Source organism: Coturnix japonica, chromosome 22 (genome assembly GCF_054131305.1).
Source record: "Coturnix japonica strain WE chromosome 22, WE-NBRP24, whole genome shotgun sequence".
Classification (NCBI taxonomy): domain Eukaryota; kingdom Metazoa; phylum Chordata; class Aves; order Galliformes; family Phasianidae; genus Coturnix; species Coturnix japonica.
Window position 1 is genome coordinate 8,552,295 of NC_140684.1, and position 25,657 is coordinate 8,577,951.

The window sequence follows — 25,657 nt, forward strand, 5'->3', positions numbered from 1 at the left end:
GGTGTCTCCTGGGAGGGCACCTTCATTATATCTTGACTTCTCTTAGTTTTTGCAATGTAAAGGCCTGGTTCTGGAACACTGAGGGCGGCACTGAGGCTGGGTAATGAGCAATGGGCAGGCAGGGATCCCAGCACTGAGCCAAATCAGAGCACTGAGCTGCACTGGGGACTGTTTAGAGAGCTGAGTGCATTCATGAGGGCTGGAGAAGTGGGGAAAAATGGAGGTGAGGGGGAGCCAGCAGGGCTGTGCCTGCTCTTGGCTGCCTTATTTCCCCAAGTTGGATGCATGAAGGTCATTCTGGACCCAAATCCAGGTGCAGTAACCCCTCTGACCCTCCTCCCCTAAATTCCAGATCTTCTATTATTGCTGCTTTCCCTCTGCTGTAATTCTGCATCTTCCCTCTTGGTCCTTTAGCTCAGGGTATTTTTATACCCAGTTTTTGTGTGCAGTGTGATTTTCAGCTGAATGGGATGCGCTCTGTCACAATTAGAAGATGGAGATCTTAACACTTGAGCCGTGTTCCTCATTTATTACTTTTCAAAGAGTTCGGTGGGTTTTTTTGTTTTTTTTTCCTTCTTCTTGTTGTCTCCGTGTTTACAAATCCAATAACAATCCTCATTAAGAGTTGCAAAACATGAAGCCATTTTGATCCCAGGCAGATGGCAGCTAAATGAAGTTTAATTAAAGAATGAGCGCTTTGATTCAAATCATTTCTTAAAAATATAGTGCACGGAGATGCTTAGAGAGCAGCATAAACAGCATCTGTGCTGCATTCAGAGCCCATTTGCAAGTAAACACATTGGGAAAAGAAAATGCAGGGAAATGTTAAGTTGGTTTGGCTGGGTTAGGGGTTAACACTGCATGTGGAAGGGGTTATGATGTGGGTCTCCTCCAGGCTGAATGCCCACAGCTTTGCTCTATAGGAGAGATGCTCCAGCCCTATGAGCATCCTTGTGGCTCCCTCTGGACCCACACCATGGCTTTGCTATTTTATTATTGGCAAAATTGGATGGATGGATGGATGGATGGATGGATGGATGGATGGATGGATGGATGGATGGATGGATGGATGGATGCTCCCTCCTCAAGGATCAGGAAACAGCCAACTCCAAAGAGTGCTATGGGCTCATAACTCCAAAGAGTGCTATGGAATGTTTGTGTGGGCTCATAGGGAGGCTGGAGAAGCTCATAAGCATGAACTGCTGAGCATTCTGAAGCTGGCAAAGCTCATCATGGACAAGAACCTCCTGAAGGCAGCTGGGGTCTGGGTGAGCACCACAGGAAGGCATTGCATGTGCTTGACTCCAGACACACAGCTCTGAGGATGGAAGAGCAGGGAGGAATGAAGGTATCCTGTGTGGAGTAGGAAGTGGTCCCTTGGTCATATCCCTTGGTCTCTTGGCTCTGGCTTGGTGCTGGTCTTGTTGAACCCAAACTGGTCCTGTTCTCTTGGGTCCTGTGTTGGATGAATACTAAGGGATCAGCCATTGTGCTGGGGAAGCCCTGAAGACGTGTAGTCCATTGATTTGTAATGACAGCATCTGTCCATTGGTTTGTAATGACAACGTCTGTCCATTGGTTTGTAATGACAACGTCTGTCCTGCTCCATAGAGCAGCAGGGCACAAAATGGCGGACACCCCCCTGAGGCAGAACACCCCTCCAAGGCCCACGCGTTGGGTTAGCGCGGTGTTAGCACCCCCCGCGCGGTGCACGCTGGGAGATGTAGTTCTCCGCCTCAGGCATTGAGCCGCGGCCACACGGCGGGCGGACTACATATCCCAGCAGCCCCCGCGAAGAGCGCGCATGCGCAATGGTGCATCGATGAATACAAAGCTCCCTCGGTGAGGCGCTGTATTGAGCCCAGAGACCGCAAAGAGGGCGGCGGGTCTTTGGGCCCATCCCAGCACCGAGAGGCTGCGGGAAAAGGGGCCGCTTCCAACACTGTTCTGCTCAGCCTCCACAGCCTGGCCGCGATTGGATGAGGGAGGAGATGGGCGTGATTTGTATGCTAATAAATTAGGGGTGAGGCCTAGTGTGCTCCTGCGATAGGGCCGTGTTGGTGGGGGGGGGGGTGGTCCGACCGCTAATTGTAATTAACCTGCCTGGGCCTCGTGGTTGAACCCCTTTGCATTGCGATCTCCGTGCTGTATCGCCGCCATATCGCCGACAGAACCACGCTGTCTGACTGCAGTGCAGTGATGGAGCTCCGTGCTGACAGCTTCATTGCTGCTCTGTGGGTAATGCTGCTCTATTTGTATGCCTGCCTTGTGAGCAGTGCCGCTGGATGTGGTTTTCATTGTGTCTAAGGCTTTGTGAGTATATATCAGCCTATTTGGGTCTGGAAATAGTGAGATTTGGGTTAAATATTGCTTTACTAGCAGACTAGAGGATGAAAGGAGTCAGAGATGCTCTTAAAGTAGCCAATGTTTGGGTTGTTTCATCTCTTTAAATGGTTTTCGGTAGTAGCAGAGGTAAAATGCATCTTCCTTAGCATCACAGGTGTGTCTGCATCCCAGCAGGGTTCCTGTGCTCTATTAGCTAAATCATATCAAGATTAATGTTTTCTAAATCAAACTTGGGGAAGAAAAATAAAGCTTTCTTCTGCTTTTAGCCAGTAATGGATTTTTAACAAGATTTGCTTGTGTTTAACAGCTGTGAGTTCTAATCTGTGCTGTTCTGATACGGTTCTTTCTATCCTTGGTCTGAAGGCTGATGTTTGGGTGGAATTAAACGTGTCTTGGCCTTGAAGGCAGAGCAGCCAAGGGGTGAGACTGGTAACAGCCAGGCAGCAGTCTGGCTTCTAGATAGAGCATTCGTTTTAAATCCATGTTCCTTCTTCCAGCTTGGTAAGGCAACAAGTGCTCAGTTAGAATGGTATTTGTTATAGAAATCCCCTGCTGGGCTGTTTTCCCTTGGGAGCAGTAGATCTTTGGCAATGTGCAAGGCTGAGTGCAGGCACGCTTGCAGCAGCTGTGTTTTGGGGTTCTTGGTTACGAGCCTTCCCATCTGCACAGTACGAGTGGTTTTAGTGTTTGTGCTGGGTTAGCTGCTTTGGAGCTGTGTGAGGCTGCTGAGGAATTTGGCTTGTGCTGCCTCAGACAGCTCAACCCCTAATGAACTTGTGCTGAGAGTTACAGGGCATGTCACTCTAACACCGATGTCAGAACAGGTTTGTCGTTCTATTAATACAAGTCTTCTGCTGTGCCTCTTCAGGCTATTGCAGATATGAACATACACAGAAAGAGAAGTCAGTGTAAATGCAGCTGATCAATTGGTATGCATCTCTCTAGGTGTTTTGTCTAGACGTGGCACAGCATTTTAACTTTCAAGCAGCAGAAGGTATGGAAGAACAGAACAGTGAGCGATTTATTCTGTTGATGTACCTGCATATTTGCTCACATGAGGGTATTCTGGGTTTTTGAGCATGTGTATCTATAGGTGGATATTCCTGCTCTGTTGCTTGTATCTGAACTGGCTTTATATTTGATTTTCCAGGAAGAGAATGGCCCAAGCTACAGTAGCAGCATCATCCGTGCGTGATGAAGACCCGTCTGAAAGCAGGATGGTTGTCACCTTCCTTGTCTCAGCTCTGGAGTCCATGGTTAGTGGCTGCAGTGCTACAGCAATACCTTGCCTCCCTCTGGAGAGCTCTTGTGTCTGTACAGGAAGCCTTCCTGCTTCCAGCTCTGTTCTCCAAACAGAGCACTATTTGTGTTAAGTGTGCTGTGGAAGGATAAAACTCCTGTACTAATTCTAGCTAGGACAACACGATTATCTAATTGGAATCTAATTGAAGTGATAATTTCCAAAGGATAGACTGAATAAGTCATTTTAATTAAAAGCAGTTCAATTCCTCAGTCTAGATGAGACCTTAATTTCACTAATGCACCTACAGTGCTTTTAAGGTTTCTCATCAAAAGAATTCCAGATACATAAACTGTCCTTTGCTAATGACTGACATTATGTAACTCATGATATCTTTTGAGGAGTGGATGCTGGCAGCAGGAGTAGTAACTGCTTTAAGTGATTCCACATACATCTTATTAGGGTATACGTTTAACAGGGATGATGAATGCTTTTCTCTTTGTCTTTTCATAGTGTAAAGAACTTGCCAAGTCCAAGGCAGAAGTTGCCTGCATTGCTGTCTATGAAACAGACGTTTTTGTGGTTGGAACTGAGAGGGGAAGAGCCTTTGTTGATTCCAGGAAAGATTTTCAGAAGGATTTTGTGAAATACTGTAAGTTTCAAGGTTGTTTAGGTTTGTATTTCACTCCAGGTGCTTCATGTATATTACAAAATACTTGTATCTCTTGAGAGCAGCGTCCTGTATATTGTGGCTGCATTCTGCAAGTAACATCTGCTATAGAATCATTGCTGCATTGCTTTTGTACTCCTTCACATCTGTGGGAGTGTTTTTTGTTTCTGTTAATTTGTTATAGTGGAACTAGTGTGATTATGAAGCACGATCTGTTGTGTACAGGGCGGTGTTTTAAGAATGGGCTCTCATAGGTGCAGAGATTCTTTCTGGGGATTTCACATGCATGTACAGGAAAATACTGTTGATGTTCAGTGCTTAGCCAGTAATGCAGTGTGCCTTTATCTGCCTGGGGGGAGGGAGAAGATGAAGGTCAAGAGCAGGATGTGAGAGGACAACCAGTCTGGGGGAACTTTATAACAACAGCTGTGAGATGTTCTGGCTTGACTAATTACATACTGCGTGCAGTGCAACCGTGTTTAATCTGTAACTGGAAGATCTGCTCCTAAAAGTGCTTTTGCTGATAGCTAAAACTCTGAAGAATTCAGCTGTGGTTAAGCTCTGGATTTGCTCACTGTTGTGCTGTTGAACGGTGACTTTCTGCGGGCGTAAGTGTATTTACTCTAAGAAAACCACTGTCATGTGGGACTGTAACATGATATTAAAATGCAGAGCGATGACCTCAGTGAGGAACTGAGGATGAGATGTTCATGATGTGAGGAAGTTCGGCTCTTCACCTGACTTGCTATTAAAGCATTTCCCGGTGAACCCAAATACTCTTTGCTCACTATCCCAATCTAAGAGTTCTCAGTAAAAAAATGGAGTGTAAACCAGGTATTAATGCAGCAGCCTTGCTGCTTCCTTATGATCCTGATCACCTCTGTTTATATTCTTACTATGTATTTCTTGCTTGTCACAACTGTGTGAAGTCAGAAATGGCTTCTAAATGGGGTGGCTTGTTCTTCTGCCAGGAAGCAGAATGTATCTGACTTGAAGAGCAGACTGCATCCCCTGACACATATGGAAAGAGCTGAATGTATTTTTCAGCGTTTCTCTAACAAGAGAGGTTACTAGTGGCTCTAACTGCTCCTGATCACATTCCATTTGTCTTAGTTACAGTATCTAAAGGGCAGACTTCCTCTTTGTGCCAGGGCAAATGTGAGGATACCGCTCTGTGAGCAGCTGACATCTTTGTGTTGCTGGGAGGGCGATCCCTTGACACTAATGCAGCTAGCTGAAAAATGCCAGTTCTTCTTTGATGGTGATGTGCCAGTGGGAAAACTGGTTTCCCACAGTCATTTTCTTTGGCCCTGAGCTATTCTGTGGTCAGCTGAGACTTCTGAGATTTCCGTGGCTTTTGCTGCTCCTGAAGCTACAGAATATTTTAGGAGAGAAGGGATTTGTTAAATTGTAGGCTTAAATAGGAAGGGAAAGAAAAACAGTGAGAACCAGGCGGAGGATTCATCCTGGCAAAACACTTGTGGAGGTGCGTATGTGCCATCTCTAATCCATTCCCCATTCTAAATGCATATTTTTGGGCTGTGTTTACTACGGTTCTCACCTTAGATTTGGTGAACTCTAAAGAACACATAGGAGGAGAGTGTTGTTGGATTGGTTGCATTCTTCAATCTGTAACTAGCGGGATGCTTTCCTACTGCCAAGCCAGAGCTGTTCAACACCTCTGTAGGTCTCAACCTCTTGTTTGTTTTCCTTTTCTAATTCCAGATTTCCTTTTCACTGTCTGGGAGTGGTCTCTGCTGAAGGCTTGTTCTGCTTGAGTATGTGTTGGAACAGTCAATCTCCAGTCATTCTTACTGGCAGCTTCCTCAGTTGTGACTCTTGGTTATGTCCTTGAGTTTTCAATGCTTTCTTTTCTTCCCCCCCTCCTTGCAGCAGATGACTTGGAATCATTGGCACTTCTTTGAATGGCAAGATGAGAAGAGGTTGACAGCTGCTTGTGGCTGTGCTGACTGTAGCCTGTCACCAGACAAAGCATGCTGGTTACCATCACATATTTACTCCTATTATCTGTCACTGGGGTGTTAGGGCCTTGGTGCTCTGCTGGTGCGAGGGATCATGTGAGTTCTCCCTTGGCAGTGTTTCTTAATTAATCATTCTTACTTTCAGAGGGGTATATTTACAAAGGCTGTATAGAGAGCATAATAATATTTACCTACTGCCCACATACGTTTGTCTCTAGGTTGAAGAAGTTCTTACAGCTTTTGAGCAGGAATCCGTTTAACCCCTCTGTAGTCTAAACTAGTGGAGCTTGGTTGTGAGGGTTTTAATAACTTGGTTGATTTTTGTCTCATTTTTAGGTGTTATAGAAAGGGAGAGGGCTGCAGAGCTGCAGGAAACAAAATATGTACTACCTGCCAACAGACTGACAGTGGATGCTGTGGAACTAGAAGCTCTCAGGAAGTCTGTGGAGGACTACTTCTGCTTTTGCTATGGTGGGTGCTTCAGCATTTAGTCTGAGTCTGTCATGCAGTACAGCCCCCTTTGCTTTTAAGCAAAGCATCAGTGCCTCAGCGGGTTCCACTGAATATTGGTGCATGAGGTGCTTGGTTTCCTGCAGGGGTTTGCATCTGTGCCTTATTTTCTCACCAAAGTAATGGGATTTATGAAGCATGCATCCTTTTGCCAGCTGCTGACTTTGTGACAGTCTCCTTTTGGTTTTAGGCAAAGCTTTGGGAAAGTCCACGGTGGTCCCGGTGCCATATGAGAAGATTCAGAGGGACCAGTCTGCTGTGGTGGTTCAGGGCCTGCCCGAGGGGCTGGCATTCATGCATCCAGCAAATTACGATGTTTCAACCCTGAAGTGGATTTTGGAAAACAAGTCAGGGATCTCATTTATCATCAAAAGGTTGAGTGCTCTCTAGTTTGCTCGTTGATCCATTTTTGGCTTCAAATTTCACTTCTTAAACTGCATTGCAGCCTGTTTCTATTAAGCAGAAGTTTTGCCTTTGTAGTTTTCTACTACACAGTAAATATCTATTTTGCTAAATCTATGGTTTGGTGTTTTTTTTCCTTATTCCCACACAGGCCTTTCCTAGAGCCCAAGAAACATTTAGGTAAGTTCCTGCTTATTCAGACTTTAATTTAGGGATAAACTGGAATCTCAGTGTAACCATCTCCTTTGTTTTAGCAGAGTTTGGGTGGAAGGTTTGCTTAGCTTTGTTTCCCAACATTTCAGCTTTAAGTCTGGAAAGAGAGCAGTGCAAAGCATACTGATAGCACTTCTGAAGCAGTTTAATATTGGAGTTACTTGATAGTTTAATAATCCAGTTTAATTAATCTCTCTTCTTTGTACCTTTGCATGTGCATGGGTTACATATTTGAACTGGCTTTTCAATTTGTATTTAAGGTAAATGTGTTACAGGAAATACAGATAATGTCTTCTAACTTACAGGAGCTCACGTGGCAGATCTTCCACAATCAATTACACCTCCAGGTGGAAGGTGAGTTTAAAATAATATGGGGCTTCTTTTTTTGCATGTTAAGTATTTCATCTACTTCTGTTGTGTGATTTGATGTCAGTGTCAATGGTGTGTTTTCATGTAATTTCATACAGTGCATCTTAATGGACTTTTTCTGCTGTCCAGAGGTTTTTCTTACTGTCTTTGTTCTGTTTGTTTCTGTAGTTGCTCTCCTGTTCAAGTGAAAACGGAACCATGTGAGGATTCTGGTACGTTCAGAGTTCTGTCCTTGTTTGCCAAACAACTGAACCAAGAGTTTCTGTTCAGAAGTCTGTATTGAAACGGTGATAGGAAGACCCAATAAAAGCAGCATGAACCTCCCCTGTCTCAGTTTGAAACCATTCCCCCTTGTCCTATCTTGATTATCTTTCATCTACTTATTTGATTCCTTTATTGCTTCTACAGGAATTTCTTTGGAAATGTCAACAGTGACAGTGAAGGAAGAACCAGAGGATCCTGATTATTATCAATATAATATTCCAGGTAGTGATAATAACTTCTACATCTGCTTATCTCCTCAGTGGGTTGGCTGATGAAAGAGTTGCTCTCCCTGTACCTCTCCTTGTGCTTACTTATGATACAGCATCTCCATGCTGGCTGCTATTGAGTTGTACTTCTGATCTTTTGGTATTCTTCAATGTAATATTGGTAACCATATGAGCATGTTTGGGACTTAAAGGAAATGGGAAAAGGAGTGGGAAGGTGGGTGTGTTGTAAGACTCAACTGACAAAATGTTCTCTTTGTTCTCAAGGTGGCCCTTCTGAAACGTCAGAGATGGATGAAAGAATTGCTCTTGCCAATAGTTACACAGGTAGGGCTCTATATACATATGTTTAGCTCAATATGATGTGAACAGCACACCCAGAACAATGTATACAGAAAGCATGTCCTTAAGAGGAAGCGGTTCCTTACTGGCCCAGGTTAGCTGTAGCTGCCGTGTGCTTGTTAGTCTTGGTAAGATTGGGTGAGTGTGGGGCACAGCATGGTTGAAGTTCAGTGGTCAGAAGTCAAGGTTGTTGAAAGCAATTGTACCCAAAACCTCACAATAATCATCCTGTGTTGGAAGAAAAGTGACCAAAAACCTTTAGTGTTTATGCCTGATGATTTTCTAGGAGTTAAATTCAAATTGCTTTCTCTTACCAGATGCTGATGGGCCTAATCCTGCTTATGGTATTGGTACAGGCTGCCCCTACACAAGCATTTCTCATTTTCTCTGTTGGCCTTTGGAGCCTGTTGTGGAAAACCATTGTGGTGCAGCAGCTCTGAGTCTGTAAATGATAAAGAAGTGCATCATCTGTAGGGCTATGCAGGCTTTGTTTATGTTTTTAGTAATCCTTGATAACTAAGAGGAAAAATATTTGATTCTATTAATCCTATTAAGCCAAGGGTAAGGAATTTCCTCCTGTCATTAATGCCAACTCTCTATGCTGCTGTACATGTGATTTAGCATGTATAATCCCTGCCTCCTTACCCCTGCCTAGACTTGCTTAAAGGCTTATGGTAAGATAGCTCTGCTCCTTTTCTTGTTGCATGCTGTGAATGCAAAATATTTCAGTGAGCCAGGGAGCTTCTTGACAGCTGTCAGTTAAAGCAGAAAATCATGGAGTGTTTGGTTAAAAATGGTTATATCCATTGTTCAGCACTTGTTTGTTTTCTCCCCTTCAGACTCGTCCCAACATCCTCCTTCAGAAACACGTGGGAATCCTGAGGTCGAGGTAACCCTTGAAGGTTAGTTACCTGGTTCCTTTGTTTCTGTTTGTAGGGCTTTTAGGTCAGTATGTAATATTATACTTCCTAATATGTGATATTATACTTCCTAAAGCAACTGGGCTTGTTCAGCATGGAGAAGAGAAGGCTGTGGGTAAACCTCACTGCAACCTTCCAGTGCTTGAAGGAGTTTATAAACAGGAAGGAAAGCAACTTTGTACGTGGGCAGATAGTGATGGGACAAGAGGGAATGGCTTTAAAGTAAAAGAGGAGAGACTTAAGTTAGGTGTTAGGGAGAAATTGCACATCAGTTCTCTGGATGGTAAAGCAGTGTTATCTTCATGTTTCTTTCAGATGATGAAGACTACTTACCCCCTAACAAGAGATCAAAGAGCACTGAGACAGCAAATGAAGCTGTCAGCACAGGGAGAAGAAAAGCAAGAGAGTTCAATTTTGGTAAGATGGGAAAAAAAATTCAAGGTTTATTTCTCTCTGGTTTTATAGGAAGGTATCAGACAGTTTCACAGTGCTGGAATAAGGCATGCCCAGTGCTTGGTCAGTCTTTTGTCAGTTGACTTATTGCATGAGAAAATCAGACTGAATGTGCTACTGAACTGAATGAGAACAAGCATTAGATCAGGAACATGTCCAGATGGTCTTCCTTGATACACACTGAGTTGTGAAGGCAACCAGTAACTCTGTTGTGCTGAGTAGCATGCTCTCATCCTCACAGATGCACAGACTGTTGTCCCAGGGCTGTCCATGTGTTCAGTGCCTCTATGTAATGAAACAAGGATTTCCCTGCAGCCCAATAAATTCTGACTTGTATCCTTTTGGCTCTTAGGATAGAGCTGCTGTTAATCCACCGTCCTGCAGTTCAACAGAAAATGCTGTTGTGTGCTCACTGTCATAAGCAGAAAATAAGGTGTTAATATGGTGGCATTTAATCCAGTTTTCCAGGGAATATGCAGCTGGAATTGGGTAAATTCTGTCTTGTAACTTGCGTCGTCCTTCAGAAGTAGGATTTATGGGGATGTCTTGCAACATCAGGGCTTGGATTAAGGAAGAGGAAGGCATGGTGCTTCCTGATCCATGTTGTTGATTCGGTGTTAATCCATACAGGTTCATGTACTCACTGTAAGGTTTATCAGGCTGTTCAGGGCCTGGATTCAGATAGCCATCGATGGCAGCTGCAGACTGACTTTTCACATGATGGTGGTCAGAGCTGCTGACTGAGGCATGAAAGAAAACCTAGTTTGGGACTTAGCTTGGGTTTTGTCCTCTTATGTTTTGTTTGTTTTGGCTTTTTTTTTGTTTTGGAACTTGATTTAATATCTACGCAGGTTTGGGAGGTAATCTTAAGCTTTTTTTTTTTCCTTGTTCTGATTTTATCCATATATTTTGAGGTGTAGAATTTTCAGCCCTCTGTATGCAAATAAGCAGTAAAAGCACGCTGCCTGTTTCTGTTAGTACTAACATAGGTTTCACAAGAGGTTCTCATTTTCACCTGCAGCCTGACATGTCCTCTTTTCCTTGCAGATAAATGGAGCGCGCGAATTACAGACTTGAGAAGGCAAGTTGAAGAACTGTTTGAGCAAAAATATGGTATGTGTCACATTCCTTTTAAAACAACTGCTTCTGTTCCTTTGGCAATGAAAATCACAGTGTGTTCGTACAGATGTTGTTGGCTCTGAAGCAGACCTGCATGCACCAAGGTGGTCTAATGATTTCATTCTCCTCTCTTAAAGCTCAGGCTATAAAAGCAGAGGGCCCCGTGTCTGTCCCATACGCCCTCTTCCAGTCACATATGGAGGACCTCTATGTGGAAGGCCTGCCAGAGGGCATTCCCTTCAGAAGGCCATCTACATATGGCATTCCTCGACTTGAGAGGATTCTCGTAGCAAAGGAGCGGATCCGGTTTGTGATTAAAAAGTAAGGAATTTTGTGTATTTTATCCCTGTCTTACACTTTTTCTTTTTTCTTCTCTTGGCCTGTTATGCTTCATTTCATCTTTACAGGTTTCCACACTGATTTCTGCTTTGCAGTATTGATGAGTAGTTTTTGTTTCAGGCTTGCTCAGATGAGAAATTCAGCTTATCAGATCAGCAGAACACCACAGCACTGGCTGAGAACTGGATGGATCTCTTAAATCTTAGAGGCTTTTTATCATGGGCAGATCACTTTGTGTAATATTTTAGTCTCAGCGGCTGTAAGATGCATTGGAAGCTGTAACTTCTGGGTTACCTCAGTTTGTATCACTGTTGAAACGTGGATCTTAAATCTTCTAGGCACGAGCTTTTGAATTCAACACAGGAAGATGAACCAGTGGACAAACCAGCTGCAGGAGGTGGGTCTTTAGATGCGTGAGTTGAATGCGATATGGTTTCCTCCTTGTCTGTTGGTCTTAGCAATGCCGACCATCAGCTTTTACTGATACCACATTGCAAGTAATTCTTACTGTTCTGGATTGTCTTTAGCTACAGAGTGATGGCAGTTTACCAATAAAGTCTTCAGTTCCTGCAAGTAGTTTGGAAATCTAGCAATTTTGCCCTGAGTGGGAACAGATTTATCATCAAGTATTTTGTCATGTGCTCTGAAATCGGCTCTTCAGGAGTGCCATGTGAAAGCCAGGTGTTTTTAGTGTTTCTTTTTAGGTTTAATGTGAAAAGCAATACTGGATATCAAAGTTTCTTCTCTTAGAAATATGTCAATCCTGACACCTGTTTTGAATCAGCTGAATCAAGGCTTTTTCTAACTGTCCAAATAAGCCAAGTGCTGAGCTTTGCGAAGCTTGTGAGCTTTGAAGCCTGCACATGGATGCTCGGTGTTTAAGGAAAACTTGAAAACAAGTTCTTGTCCTGTGTATATAGCATTAAGGTAATATTTGAGATGATTAAACTGGGTAAAAAACCAAAACAAACAACTAACTCCACCTCCAAATGGGATCTATGGGTTGAAGGAATATAAAAGCACTGCAGCTGAGAGTTGAATGTGTACTTCTTCAATTATCCAACTGAAAATATAACTGAAGTAATTAGGGACGTTTCTCTTTTTCTTCCCCCTTACGTCTAAAATACAGTGAAAGAAGAGTGGTATGCCAAAATCAACAAGTTGAGAAAGGCGGTAGATCAGCTCTTCTGTAAGAAGTTTGGTGAGTGCAGTGTTGTTGTTTTCCTTTGTAGCTTTGTATTTCTAAGGTCATGCTTGCAGTAATATGGAGGCTTTATAGCTTTGTATGAAGCTTTTTTAACAAAGAGAGATATCAAACTGTCCAGTTAATGGATTTCTTCTGTTCTCACAGCTGAGGCCTTGGGGAGCACTGAGCCTAAAGCTGTTCCATACCAGAAATTTGAAGTCCATTCTGCTGACCTGTATGTTGAAGGTCTGCCAGAGAACGTTCCCTTTAGGAGTCCATCCTGGTATGGGATCCCTCGCCTCGAAAAAATAATTCAAGTGGGCAACAGAATAAAATTTGTAATCAAAAGGTAAAAAAAAAAACAACATGTAATCAACCCCTTGCATGCGTTACTTATGTTGTATGAAGAATGTGGTAGATGATCTGCTTTCTGTTTGCAGGCCAGAGCTGCTAACTCTCAGTTCACCTGAAGTTACTCAACCTGGGACAAACACACCAGGCAAGACAGGTGCTGTCTCTAAGGGGCATTAATGTAGTCTCAAGGGGTTGGTGTGGAAACCAATCTGGATCATTATAACCTTTTTCAAGGAGTAATCTTTCTGTGATGTGTACCATGATGTGCTTTTTGTGAGGTTTCAACAGAGAACAAGTAAGATTGAAGATGATTTTATTTAACTAATAAAACCATCCAGAAAAGCACTCTTTAAATCCATGTCTTCTGTTCTAAAGGGTGTTACACATTGGAATTAATTCTGTCTTTGGAAGCCCACTAGAATAATTCTGTCCTGCTCTGAAAAACAAGTTTGGACAGTTTTGATAACTATATTTAAAGAGATTTTCCATTATATAAAGAGAATTCCCTGTATCATTTAAGCTTCCATTAGTAGTTATTACTTACTGCATGTCCTTGTTTACTCTTTGGGTTGAGAAAAGCATGTTCAAACATGTCTCTTTATCCAGACTTGAATAATGCTCTGTTTCTTGTTCTCAGGCAAAGAAGATTGGAACGCCAGGATCACAAAGCTAAGAAAACAAGTAGAAGAGATATTTAATATGAAATTTGGTAAGTGAGAAATGTGCTGGGATGTATGGAAGTGTTGCCTTCTCTTACATACTGTCCACTGACTCATTCCAATAACTTACGTTAATGACTATGACAACATTCTAGCCCTTAGTTTTTCCAACTATATGATGGAGAGGGTAACTGTACAGAAAGCTGTTGGGTGTAAGAAGCAGCCAGAAGAAAACATTAGATACAAATAGGAGAAGAGAGAGGTCAGATAAGAGAGTTATCTGTGGCATGATGGACAAAGACCCCATTGGTCAATGTTCTGCATAAAGTAATAGAAAATCAATGTATGTATTTCTGTTGGTTGTTTTTGTTACCTCTGAGTAGAACAACTTCTGGACACCAAGCTTCTTAATGTCACTTGAGTTAGAATACCTCCCCTTCAAGTGTACAAACCATTGTTACTCTTCATTTTCAGCTTTAGCTCTGGGACTTTCAGAGGCAGTGAAAGTTCCCTATCCTGTATTTGAATCAAACCCTGACTACTTGTATGTCGAAGGCCTGCCAGAAGGAATTCCCTTCCGAAGCCCCACCTGGTTTGGGATTCCACGCCTGGAAAGAATTGTCCGTGGGAGCAGCAAAATCAAGTTTGTTGTGAAAAAGTAAGTTTGGAATTCGGTTACTTCCCCTGCTGATTTTGAAGTTGCTTTATTTTCTTCTCAGAAAATGGAGGGCTTGAATTCTAGTTAAGTGCTGTTTCCCTGAAGCAGGAGACCTTGCACCTGAGTTGATCTCATAAGAGCATATAACTTCCTTAGGGGATTTTTGTGTCTTGTGCATTGTGGACCAGGGGGAGAAATGGCCCCACACCTGGAAGCTTCATTTCAGTTTTCTTCCCTCATTTTTAGTATCTTTATTAGAGTAGAATGTATAGCTTTCTTTTCTGGCTTTTTCTGCTTATGGATGGAGAGTCACACATGCTTCTAGCAGAGCCTCATTGTGAGGAGGTGATATTACATATGTCTGAATCTGAAAGAATTCCATGAAATTTGGGATATTTTGCTGTATTGTTTCTCCTGCACATGGAATTGAATTATATTCTGTTCAATTTTTAGGCCTGAGCTTGTCATCTCCTATTTGCCACCAAGACTGGCCGGTCAAATAAACACTAAAGGTAAAGTATTTTATTTGCTTCCATAGATTCATAAGCATTTGCTTTCTGCTTCCTGAGCAGACAGAGTTCTTTAAGGTAGGAAAATGTGTTGCAAAACAAGTCATTGCTTAATGTGAACTAGCACAGTAGCCTCTGAATCTACTAGTATTAAGAAAAATGTGCAAGCTGCACAGCACAGAGTGTTTGTGCATTACAGCTTATAACATCTTGATTTCCAGCAGCAAGTCCAAAGAGATCAAAATGGCTACAAAGTCCTGCAAGCAATTTACAGGTCCCAGAGATGGAAGTTACTGTTGAAGGTAAGGAAGAAATGCAGTAGAATATTCTTACATGTTCCTGTTCTGTTCCTGTAATTGTTTTACTATGTTAAGTGGAATTGATTTCTGTCTGCACCTTATGTAACAAACCCAGCATCATCTCAGGGCTGTGGATACGGTTCAGTATAGAAGAGGTTTTATTTTTTGTTTCTGAATAATGCTGGATTCTGTGTAATGATGGTTATGTAAAATGTGAGTTTGACAGTTTGAGCCTTTTATTCCAAGCGGAGGTGTGGGAGCTGATGTAGTCCTGAGCAGAGAAATGACAGATGTGAGAAATTGTGTCAAATGCTTAATTATGATCCTAAGAGAAATTCTGAAAGCTTTCTTTCTGTTTAATTCCAGTCTCGATTCAGAAGTTAAGCTTTCTCTGCTGATGAAGTTGGATGTTGTTCCTTTGTATGATGTATGCTTCTGTTCTCTGCAAGTATATAAGCAACATCTTTCTTGACAGGTCCTAATAAGGCACAAACAGCAGACGTTCAAACTAATTCTCAAACCAATGGATCCAATATGAGTTTCAATCCAAGAGGAAGAGATTTTTCGTTTGGTAAATATGGATGTATCCCATTCACATTGGTGTTGAAAAATCTGGGGGGTTTCATATCAGAGAGACTTTGAATTCATTCACAAACTTCTTATTTTCACATAAACTCAGTTATCGGTCATCAGTAGTAGCGTGCATCAGTGATGGGTGATGTTTGGAGAATGCTGTTCAGATGAACCACAGGTCCATTAAGATCTTATTAACCTTCAGAATTAAATCCTCGAGGCTTGTGCTGCTCTGTCATGTCACAGTGCTGCAGACTTGATGGATTTGCTGTCTGGTGCACAGTGCCATGAGAGTTCTTTAACAGAGCTGAGATCTTACATTGCGCATAAGCTTAATAAGCCCTCAGTGAACCTGAAGTGTTGAGCCTCTATGTGCAGATGTACGTGAGTAGTATGTAAGAGAAGGGCAGGTCTGAACTATGGTTAGTAAGCCATGCTCTAATAGAGCTGCTTTTGTGAGATCTCTGTTTTGGACCTCTCCAGTGCTACCAATTCCATAAAGCCTGTATGGTTGAGGCAAGCCTGAAAGTGACACAGTTGAGCAGGTATCACCGAATGCATGAGCAGCTTCCTGCTACTATTTGACTGTTGGCTCAGATGAGTAATTCCTTGCCTGATATTGTAAATTTGGGTCACTCTTGCATTGATTTCAGTGCATTTATGTAGCAACAGTGTTTTTCAAAGCTTTAGCAAAGTGAGGATTCTCATGGCTTTAAGTTTAGGCTGCAGCAGAACATTTCAGGGCCATTTGCAGAATGAAAGCCATTTTGTTTTTTTTGAATGTCACAGTAAATTGGTTATCAAACATAACAATTTATTAGGCAGCCTTAAAATTATTCTTCAAGGATCAGTTCACCATGTGAGCCTTGATTTAATCGTTCCCATTTTCTCCCGACAGAGGCGTGGAATGCCAAAATTACTGACCTAAAGCAGAAAGTTGAAAACCTTTTTAATGAGAAATGTGGTAAGTTCGTTGGTTCCTTATCACTGAGATGCCTTTCTAACAAACACGCTGTTAGATGTACAACAGATTTGTTCACACAGTTCCTCCCAAGCTCCTATGCTCCTTGCATGCTGTTGGCGGTCTCTCAATTGTTCCTTCTCACAGAGTAATTGCAGTTCTGTGTCACATTTCCTCTAGTTACTTGGGGTTGGAAATGGAGAAGTTGTGGTCTGATTACTGTTTCTTTAGTGACCTGGAGAAATGGTGATTCCACATCCTGCCACTCTTTTTAGGCGTTTCTTGCTCTGATTATGAACGGGAGTTTGTACTGACTGGAGACTGCATGATTCTGTATGTTCTAGAGGGTTGTGTGCCCAATCAGTTCCCACTGTTTCCTCTGAAGTCATTGTGAGAAGATGACTAGATACACACACATACATACGTATATATTGAACCATTTCCTCCAATAATTGGAGTGAGATGGTCATTACTCCTGCAAGTGCAGTTTTTGGAACAAGAGCACCAGCGTTATCTGCCATTGGTGCAAACCCAGAGACAAACACGTTATGTATAACAGAGTGGAGTACAACTAATAGCCTTACATGCAGGCCAAGCCAGTGGCATAAGCTGTTTTAATGTTTTCAACTGATAATCTGGTTCACTGCACAAAGATGAGTTGGGTTGGTGATTATTTTTCTTCTTGCCTACTCAAAGCCAGCACCAAGAACAGCAAAGCTTGCTGCTTCCACTTAACCTAGTGTGTATGTGCCACCTGTGTATACCTGAGGCGTTCTTCTTCCTATGAGTTGTCTAACAGGTGGATTGTTGGCTCTGTTGTGTTTCAGGGGAAGCACTGGGGCTGAGTGAGCCAGTGAAGGTACCGTTTGCATTGTTCGAATCCTTCCCAGAGGTTTTCTATGTGGAAGGCCTACCAGATGGAGTGCCATTCCGACGACCTTCTACTTTTGGAATTCCAAGGCTAGAGAAGATTCTGAGAAACAAATCTAAGATAAAATTCATTATTAAAAAGTAAGTCTATTGAGAGCTGAAAAATGGTGATGCGTATGTTGGGGTATTGTACGATGTGGTTTTACTCTTCTAGGATGGGTTTAGATGGCCATGTGCCAGTGTGGAAATAAGTGAGAAGTGCAGAGGTAGCATTTATGATGTTAGTTAGTTCCTGTCTTTAAAAAAATAACCACTAGGACATGGTGTTTTCCTTAATGTTGATGAAATAAATGTAATTGTATTGTTGCCCATGAAATGTTTAATCTGTTTGCAGGCCTGAGATGTTTGAGGCGGCAGTGAAGGAGTGTTCTGCTAAAAGCCCCCAGAGTGAGTTTTGCAACTGCTTAATGCCCCAGATAAGTCTGTTTCAAGGATTGCATGCAAATGAGGAATGCTGCTTGGTGCTGATGAATCCCTGAAAGATTCACTCTATGATGTGGTTGGTAATTTGGTCTTAAGATGCAGGGAAGTCGTTATCCAAGCTGAATTTGAGGCCCAGCCTGAAGTCCTGCACCACTGGCCTGCATGCATAGCAGCTCTCTGTGCTTCCCAAACTATTTAGCATATAGCTTTAGCCAAGGGTGTATTAACACTTTGTGTTATCCACAATAAAATATTCACATCTGATAGAGTTTTACTGCCTTTCATCAAAATACAACAAGTGGTGGACGATCTGTGGAAGTAATTCAGGTCTTGGATTAATTGCTGCTGATACGTAGCTCATTTTGAATGAGGAGTTAGTTTGCAGATAGCTGGTAGAAAATCGTGTCAGCAGAGGCAGATCATGGGTTAAATGTTTTGAGTCGTTGTTAACTGTTATTCTGTGGCTCAAAATAAAACTGCAGGGGAATTATTCTTTAAATGCATTTTGGAAGCAAGATAAAGTGTGCTTTGAAAGCTTTGTAAATATCTGCTGTTTTGCCAGAGTTCCTTTTTATCTGACATTCAACATGTTTGGTTCTCTACAGCTGGTTTTCTTTTTTAAATGAGCTCTCTTACTTTCAGGAAAAATCAGTCCATCCAATGCAGCCAATACAACAAGCACCACGGCCAATACAGCAGTGAGCACAGCATCAGGAGTTGAAGATCTTAACATCATCCAAGTGACTTTGCTAGGTGTGCATAGCCTGATTTCACATTGTACTCCTTCTATTGCAGTCTTCATGGTATTTCTTTCATCACATATTTTCATACAGCCTGGGCAGTTACTGAAACATAAGTACAGGCAAGAAAGAGCATCATTTATCATTTTGCTTTTCCAAGATGTTAAACGCTTTCTAACCTTTATGAATGTAAGCATCTATTTGGTGGTGTGTCTTGAATATTCTTGATCCAGCCCTCGAGTTGAGAAGTATCCTTCAAACTACAGGGGAAAAAAAGTCTGCTTAATTCTCACACGTTTCTAACAATTCATTTCAGACGATGAAAGCGAACGACTTTCAAAAGTAGAGAAGGCCAGACAACTGAGAGAGCAAGTGAATGATCTCTTCAGCAGGAAGTTTGGTAAGAACTTCTTACTTCCCTTTCTGACATAGGTGTGAATGGAACTCGTGCTGGTGCGGATTTCACTGAATCATCCTTTGGGGTGGATGTGGTTTATATCATCACCTACTCCTTAGAAAACAGGGAATCTGGTTCTTCATGTGGGAACTGTCAGAGCAGGGTTTTAAACTAATGATCTTGCAGCAATGCTCATGAGAGCAATCCAGAACACCCACTTCTAACACCAATGATTTAATCATTGTGTAGGTTTTCATTTTCAGATGCAATAGAAAGCTTGTATTTGCCTTAAGTTTCTTAATGAACTGTGTTTTCTTTCTTCAATGTGATCATGAAAACGTAAACTTGAAAACAAACATGACCTCTCTCATTTAGGTGAAGCCATCGGTGTGAATTTCCCTGTGAAAGTCCCATACAGAAAAATCACCATCAACCCTGGCAGCGTGGTGGTGGATGGGATGCCTCCTGGTGTGTCATTTAAAGCTCCCAGTTATCTGGAGATCAGCTCCATGAGGAAGATTTTGGAATCATCTGAGTTCATCAAATTTACTGTCGTCCGGTACGTAGCTGACACAGATTAGATTGCATGAATGTGATGACTGTATCAATTCACACTGCAAGAAGAGAAGTTGCAGTGCCTCTTTCAGTAGTGGAAGATGTGGCTCTTTAGGATAGCAGTGAGTCAGATCAAATGAAGCTCAGGTGTTTGTAGCAGTATGACAAAGAGTGGATTATAAAGGTTGTATATTAAGGCAAGCTGTCTTCTGAGATGCTGTCTTACTCATTTTATGTACTGCAGTGTTATTTGTGTGTGTGAAGCAGTATAGGTGAACTGCTGGAATCGCACTTAGGAGGACTTCAGGAAGTAGAAACAAAGATTAAAGCTTGTGTAACTCGTGGAATGACATTAGGCTCCTCAGCTACCTGAAAGCTCTATGGGGAGAGAGAGAGACACTCTTGAAGTATAGCTTCACATATAACTTCACTTAAAGGTGTCTAAATTCTCAGCCCTTGACCATTGAGAACCCAGGGGGTGCTATGATGGCACCTCCTGCTTTGTTCCACTTTCTGTTAGCAGTCAGTAGCAGATCTCACAGCTTTGAGGTGAGGATGCCTCAAGAGGGAGATCCCACGCAGTGTGCTTCAGAATCAGCATGGTGTGTTCTTTGTGTGTTTCTTTCTTCCAGGCCGTTTCCAGGACTTGTGATGAACAACCGTAAGTAATTTCTGTGACACTGATAGCAAATATCGTTTGTAACTTGCCAGGATTAGTTTCCTACACATTGGCTTTGTGGCGGGAGGCTCCATTGTGGTTAAGCTCTGTCTGCAGCTCTCTTGTCTGCATCTTTAAAATTTCCTGGCCAAAAAATGCATGGAAAATTAGCACAAGAGCACTGTGATCAATGCCTAAAATTGGCATTGACTTCCATAAGAAAATGCAAGGCACTCATGTTGTGTTTCTCAACTGCAGAGTCTCAGAGAGGTGAATTATCGTTAGCCTCTGAGCCTACTTATAGACATGGTACATTGCTGCTCTGGGGAACAAATGAGAAATTACAAGGGAATTGTAGGTACCTGCAGGCAAGATAGGGAAGCAAAAAATACTGAACTGTGGCTCAAATAGCAACCTTGTAATGCAGGAAACTTCAGGATTTGCAGATATCAGAGGTAAAAATTGTCCTTCTGTTACATGTGGGACCGTTTTTGTTGTAAAGTTCATGATGATCATGTCTGATTTTAGAGATGATGGAGAAAACTGAAGCAGAAGCACCACCAAGAGCACCAGCAGCAGCACCCGCTCTACCAGGTGATGCAGTGTGACACGTGTCTTGCAGAAGGGGTGGGGTATGGAGTTCTAGATGCTATTGGCAGGTGATATCACTAGTCGTGCCCTGCGTAAGCACTGCTCGCTGTGAGCTGTTTTATTTGGACAGATGGTGTGCAACGATGACATTTATAGCTATTAAATATTAAGAGGTTAATAGAAAGAAGCATTGCTTCCTTCAAGCCATGTCGTTGGCATGTTCCTTAATTTGATTTTTGCAGATGATGATTGAGCTGAAAGGAAGGATCACGAGGGGCAATATATAAAGGCAATTCCGTGTCTGTTTAGTGATGTCTGTGTAACACAGAGTGTGTCTGTGCCTGATTGATGTTCAGCCAAGTTAAGTTTGCCTGCAAAACATGTAAGAACCCAGAAGAGGGTCTGGATGGAATTTCTATCCACTAAACAGCACTGAAAGCCCTGTTAGGTTGTATTTGGACTGCACTCACATGACCCTTTTTAATCTGAACTGAGAATTTTGTTCTGAGTTGGGAGATAAATGTAGCCGAACAATGTCCTTTTGATCCAGTATGTCATAAATGCCACGCTCAGAGGAGAATGTGAATGTAATACAATGAATGTTTGAATGCTTTCTATATTTTGCTATACAGTCGATAGCAAACTACAGACTTTTGTCTCAGACAGAAATATCTGTATGATTTTAAGGAGGAGAAATGAGGCTTTTTCCTTATTTCAGGGAAAACTTAATTTTCCTACCCTTTGCTGAGACACTTGGCTGTTTCATACACTAGAATTTACATGTGTATTCATTTGACTTTTTTTTCCCCCCATTTAAGAGCCAGCTGAACCAAGGCAAGCAGAGGTATCTGCAGGAGGTGAGTGTTGGGCTTCAGCTGTATCAACAAATATCTTAAAGTCATAGAATCATGGAATGGCCTGGGTTGAAAAGGACCACAATGATCACCTGGTTCCAACCCCCTGCTATGTGCAGGGTCACCAACCAGCAGCCCAGGCTGCCCAGAGCCACATCCAGCCTGGCCTTGAATGCCTGCAGGGATGGGGCATCCACAGCCTCCTTGGGCAACTTGTTCTAGTGCATCACCACCCTCTGGGTGAAAAACATCCCCCTAAAGTCATTTTGAACAAAGCTGTATCTTTCTTTTTAAAGAAGTCACATCAATCTAAGCAACAAAGAGAGGCATCTGTTGGTTCCCAGGACATTTTTTCATCTGTTTTAATATTGTGCTGCATCAAGTGGAAGATCCTCTGCAGCAAAAGTTATTATTCAGATAATTGTACAAAAGAGTTTTATGAATTGCTGGTTTTGGTGGGTGAATCATGACTATATATAGACCTTGAGGGATTGCTCATATCCTGAACGAGCATCTATTTATTCCATGCAGTCCTTGACAATTTAATCTAAGTGAACGATTGCCATCATCAGGAAATTTGAATGCTGTATTGGCCTCAGTTTACTCTCAGGGTTTGTTGTTGGGGGGAGTTGTGAAGGTCTGGAAGGAAAAGAAGCATGGAGAGTGGTGCTGCCACGTGGCCAGCAGCACTGGATGGACCTGGCTGTGCGTCACCGCTTTGCATCTTAGGGCTCACAACTTGAATTTGTTCTCTAATCCTGCTTGGATTCTTTGAAAGAGAGAGCTGCAAACTGCAGCACTTCTGTTCCTCTGCATCCTTTCCTGGGGAGATATCCTTTCTAATTTCCATTGCTTGTAGTTACTGAAAGCTGAAGCATCAAACATCTTTGTGCTGCCAAAACAGTGTGGGATCACTGAAACCGTAAGGTGGAGTGGGGAAGTTCCTGAATATCCCTTGTGCAGGGGGAGTCTTTAAAGTGATTCTTTTGAAGAAACAGACAAACGTGTCTTTGAATTTGTCATCTAAAGCTACAGTCGGGTCCGGCTACCAGAGAAATGATGTTGAGAGAAGGTGTGTTGCTGCTGAAGAGCACACAGTCCCATCAGAACTAGGCTGGGAGGGATCGAGCATCATGTGCTGAGACAGCTTAGCTTTGCTGTGATGAATTACTCTCGCCCTGAACCTTGCAAACAGCTTCAGTAAAAAACCAATTTCCTTTCAACATCACACTCTGTGTTTATAAAAAGAACAAAATCAAGCTCCGGGACAATACAGGCAGTGCTATAAAGGCATGAGATTGCTTTGATTTACCTCCCAGCATCCCTACGAACAAGAAGAGCAAAGATTTTTCTAATGAAGTCTCTTGGCAATGAAAAATATCATATGAAAAGCTGATGAATGCTTTAGCCAATGAGATCAAATTTCTCTTTCCTCTTTTAACATCTAATAATGCCTTCCTGTGTGGTACTGTGCATTGGAGAAGAAAAATCAGCTAAGGTCAAAATGTATTTTGCATGTATTGCAATGTTAGAATGCAGAAATGGTCTGTGTGTGGTTGGGGAGAGCAGCAGTTCTGTGGATGAAAATAAAACCTGAGGAATGGCTAGTGCTGTAAAAACAAGCTTGTGCAATGAATGTTAATTTGTTAACCAGAAGGCATGACTTGAGCACAAGTGTGGTCAGATGTTGTTAGCTGGCTTTGGAAGCCCATTCAGTTCATTCATTTGTTCATTGCATTTCTCTTTTTCCAACAGATGTTACAGAAACAGAAGAAAGTTGTCAAATAACGTGGTAGAGCTCATCCGTACTGCGGTAATAGGATTTTATGGTTCTTGGAGTTGGGATGTGTCAAGGAATAACGCTCTTATAGCGTAAGATGGGGAGAAGAGGGCTAAGATTGAATGCCAGAAGGTGCCAGTCCTTCACTTGACTCCTGAATTATTTTGCCTTAGTCTCTTCTATGTCAAATGTTTTTACTACCTTAAAAGAATACAGTGTGAAGTGTACTGTGCTCAGATTTGTGAGAGGGTCATTCCAAGGGAGATCTGGGCTGCTCTCTGTCAGTGCAGCATGAACACTGTCTGATGGAGGAAATGATGCGTCCTAACTGATGTCATGCATCTGTTGGTGGTGGTTCTAATGCTCCCCTGAAGGTTGTGTATATATGAACATCTCAGTTGATGAGCTTCACCTTGGAGAAAGTAGGGTTGTTCTCTTGCTGATGCTCTTCCACTTTCCTTGGGCTATTGGAGCACAGGACTGAGGAATGAGAGCATCTAACCCTGACCTGCTCAATGAACGGTTTCACACCAGCAAGTAACAAATGTTGCTTTTCTTGTTATGTTTAATAAATCATTGACTGGCTAAAGAATGTGTCTTAAGGCAAATATTCCATCTAAATGGATACAGGAAGCACTCAAGCACACGTCATACAATGAAGAGCAGTGTTAATCTTCCATGTGGTCTTTAATTCTAGGCCTGGAGATCTTAAAGCAATGCAGCCTACAAGTATTTATAGTACGACATAGATCAGCAATGAAACTAACTCACTTTTGTTCTCCTTCTGTTTAGCCAGAAGCACCCAGAGCTGAGAAGAGCTTGCCGGGACTGTGCTGAGCTGTGTAATACGGCTGTATAAGAGAAGTACCTTCTATATAAAACCCTTTTGTACTTTGAGATAGAAATGTCTACTTCTTTTCAGCAGTTCTGTGAATTGACTTAATGGGAAGAGTGACTGCAAATATGGAATGGCTGGTTTGACTCTGGAATAATTACAAGGACTGGATTTGTTACAGCAATGCTGGGGAGCTGACGAGGATTCAAAGGACTGAGGACTTAACAGAGGCCATCTATATGTCCCAATGAAGCTGAATTCCTCTGTGCCTGAATGTATCCCAGCTTCTGTAATGAAGAAACTGTGCGAGGAGTTCACTGTGTTAGTTTTACTTTGGAGAAAACAAATCACTGACTTGGTTTTTATGGTTCTTACTCCCTTCATGGCCCGTTGGTCAATGGGATGTGTATATTTGCACTAATTTTTCCTACATCTGCTGCAACTCATGTTTTTCATAAATAAAAGGTGAACTGGTTCACATGACTGTTAGTATGTGTCAATGAGATGGATGGTGTATCAGTCTGTGGACTAGGAATCCATTGAAATGTAACCCTTTGATAGTTTGCTCCATCAATTGAAAGTGATAAATGCATGTTTTATCATTATATCACATGGGATTTGTATGATGGGGCAGCCCTAATTTAGGCTAAACTCTATGGCTGTGAGTGAGAGCTTTTCTCCTGCAGACTGTTCGTTCCTTCTCATTAAGAAATAAAGATATTTCATATGGTTTTTGTGACTTACTATATGTATGTGTTCATATGTTCTAGCAGTAACTTTGGCAGGTAGAATATGCTACAGGATGGAGCTTTATGGTGTTTGGAGGCACTGTGAGTATCTAGATATTGTCATGGTGGCAGCAGGGGCAGGGAGAGCTCTGTGCTGAGCCATTTTGGAAGTGCTGATGGTGGTGATGGATGCAGTGCTGCCTTGGCACACTGTGTGTCAGCCCCATGTCACTGGGGGCACTCTCCCAGCTCATAACCACTGACATATCGCGCTTCAGTGGACCTCCATAAATAGGTTGTTACAGAATGACGGCCAGTTTCACTATTGCCAGGAGTTTTTAGGGTGGGGAAATGAGTTCACACAGCTTTTCATGGCTTTTCAGCTTCCCTTTTAGTAAAAGCAGAAGGAAGGGCCATCCCTCTTTCATTATCAGTAGGGTAGCACTCCTTGCACCTCTGCCCGGTGGGGCTCTGTGTTGCTCATATGGAGTTGGTGCTAACATGAATTGACAGGGACATTGTAGTGAAGGAACTGTAAAAATAGTTCAGGCTGCTGCCTGGCACGGACTTCCTA

The 25,657-nt window shown here is 42.4% G+C and overlaps 1 protein-coding gene across 11 annotated transcripts; it reads left to right on the forward strand.

Annotated features, from left to right (window-relative positions):
• The first annotated feature begins 1,800 nt into the window (after window positions 1-1,800).
• Window positions 1,801-25,098, forward strand: GTF2I (general transcription factor IIi). Of its 11 annotated transcripts, none has more exons than XM_015880971.3 (34): window positions 1,801-2,023; window positions 3,497-3,602; window positions 4,100-4,238; window positions 6,575-6,709; window positions 6,939-7,122; window positions 7,302-7,330; window positions 7,669-7,717; window positions 7,901-7,944; window positions 8,141-8,218; window positions 8,488-8,547; window positions 9,402-9,464; window positions 9,798-9,899; window positions 10,983-11,048; window positions 11,192-11,375; window positions 11,732-11,790; window positions 12,523-12,594; window positions 12,745-12,928; window positions 13,020-13,087; window positions 13,571-13,642; window positions 14,067-14,250; window positions 14,704-14,762; window positions 14,981-15,061; window positions 15,534-15,629; window positions 16,530-16,595; window positions 17,420-17,603; window positions 17,857-17,909; window positions 18,588-18,698; window positions 19,002-19,085; window positions 19,458-19,641; window positions 20,270-20,298; window positions 20,824-20,889; window positions 21,705-21,743; window positions 23,496-23,553; window positions 24,313-25,098. In XM_015880971.3, exons 2-33 carry the CDS (start codon window positions 3,504-3,506, stop codon window positions 23,534-23,536), a joined length of 2,964 nt encoding a protein of 987 aa, XP_015736457.2. In that variant the 5' UTR covers window positions 1,801-2,023; window positions 3,497-3,503; the 3' UTR covers window positions 23,537-23,553; window positions 24,313-25,098. The 11 variants fall into 11 exon arrangements, with proteins under 11 accessions (XP_015736457.2, XP_085377878.1, XP_015736456.2 ...); XM_085521752.1 differs by having other exon boundaries at window positions 14,984-15,061; XM_015880970.3 differs by lacking the exon at window positions 1,801-2,023 and adding an exon at window positions 2,044-2,313.
• The last annotated feature ends 559 nt before the right edge of the window (window positions 25,099-25,657 follow it).

Coding starts and splice junctions, on each gene's coding strand:
- GTF2I (XM_015880967.3), top strand. CDS start 2,200: ATGGAGCTCCGTGCTGACAGCTTCATTGCTGCTCT. Junction 9,465..9,797: donor GGTCGAGGTAACCCTTGAAG/GTTAGTTACCTG, acceptor TGTTTCTTTCAG/ATGATGAAGACTACTTACCC. Junction 15,630..16,529: donor AGGAAGAGATTTTTCGTTTG/GTAAATATGGAT, acceptor TTCTCCCGACAG/AGGCGTGGAATGCCAAAATT.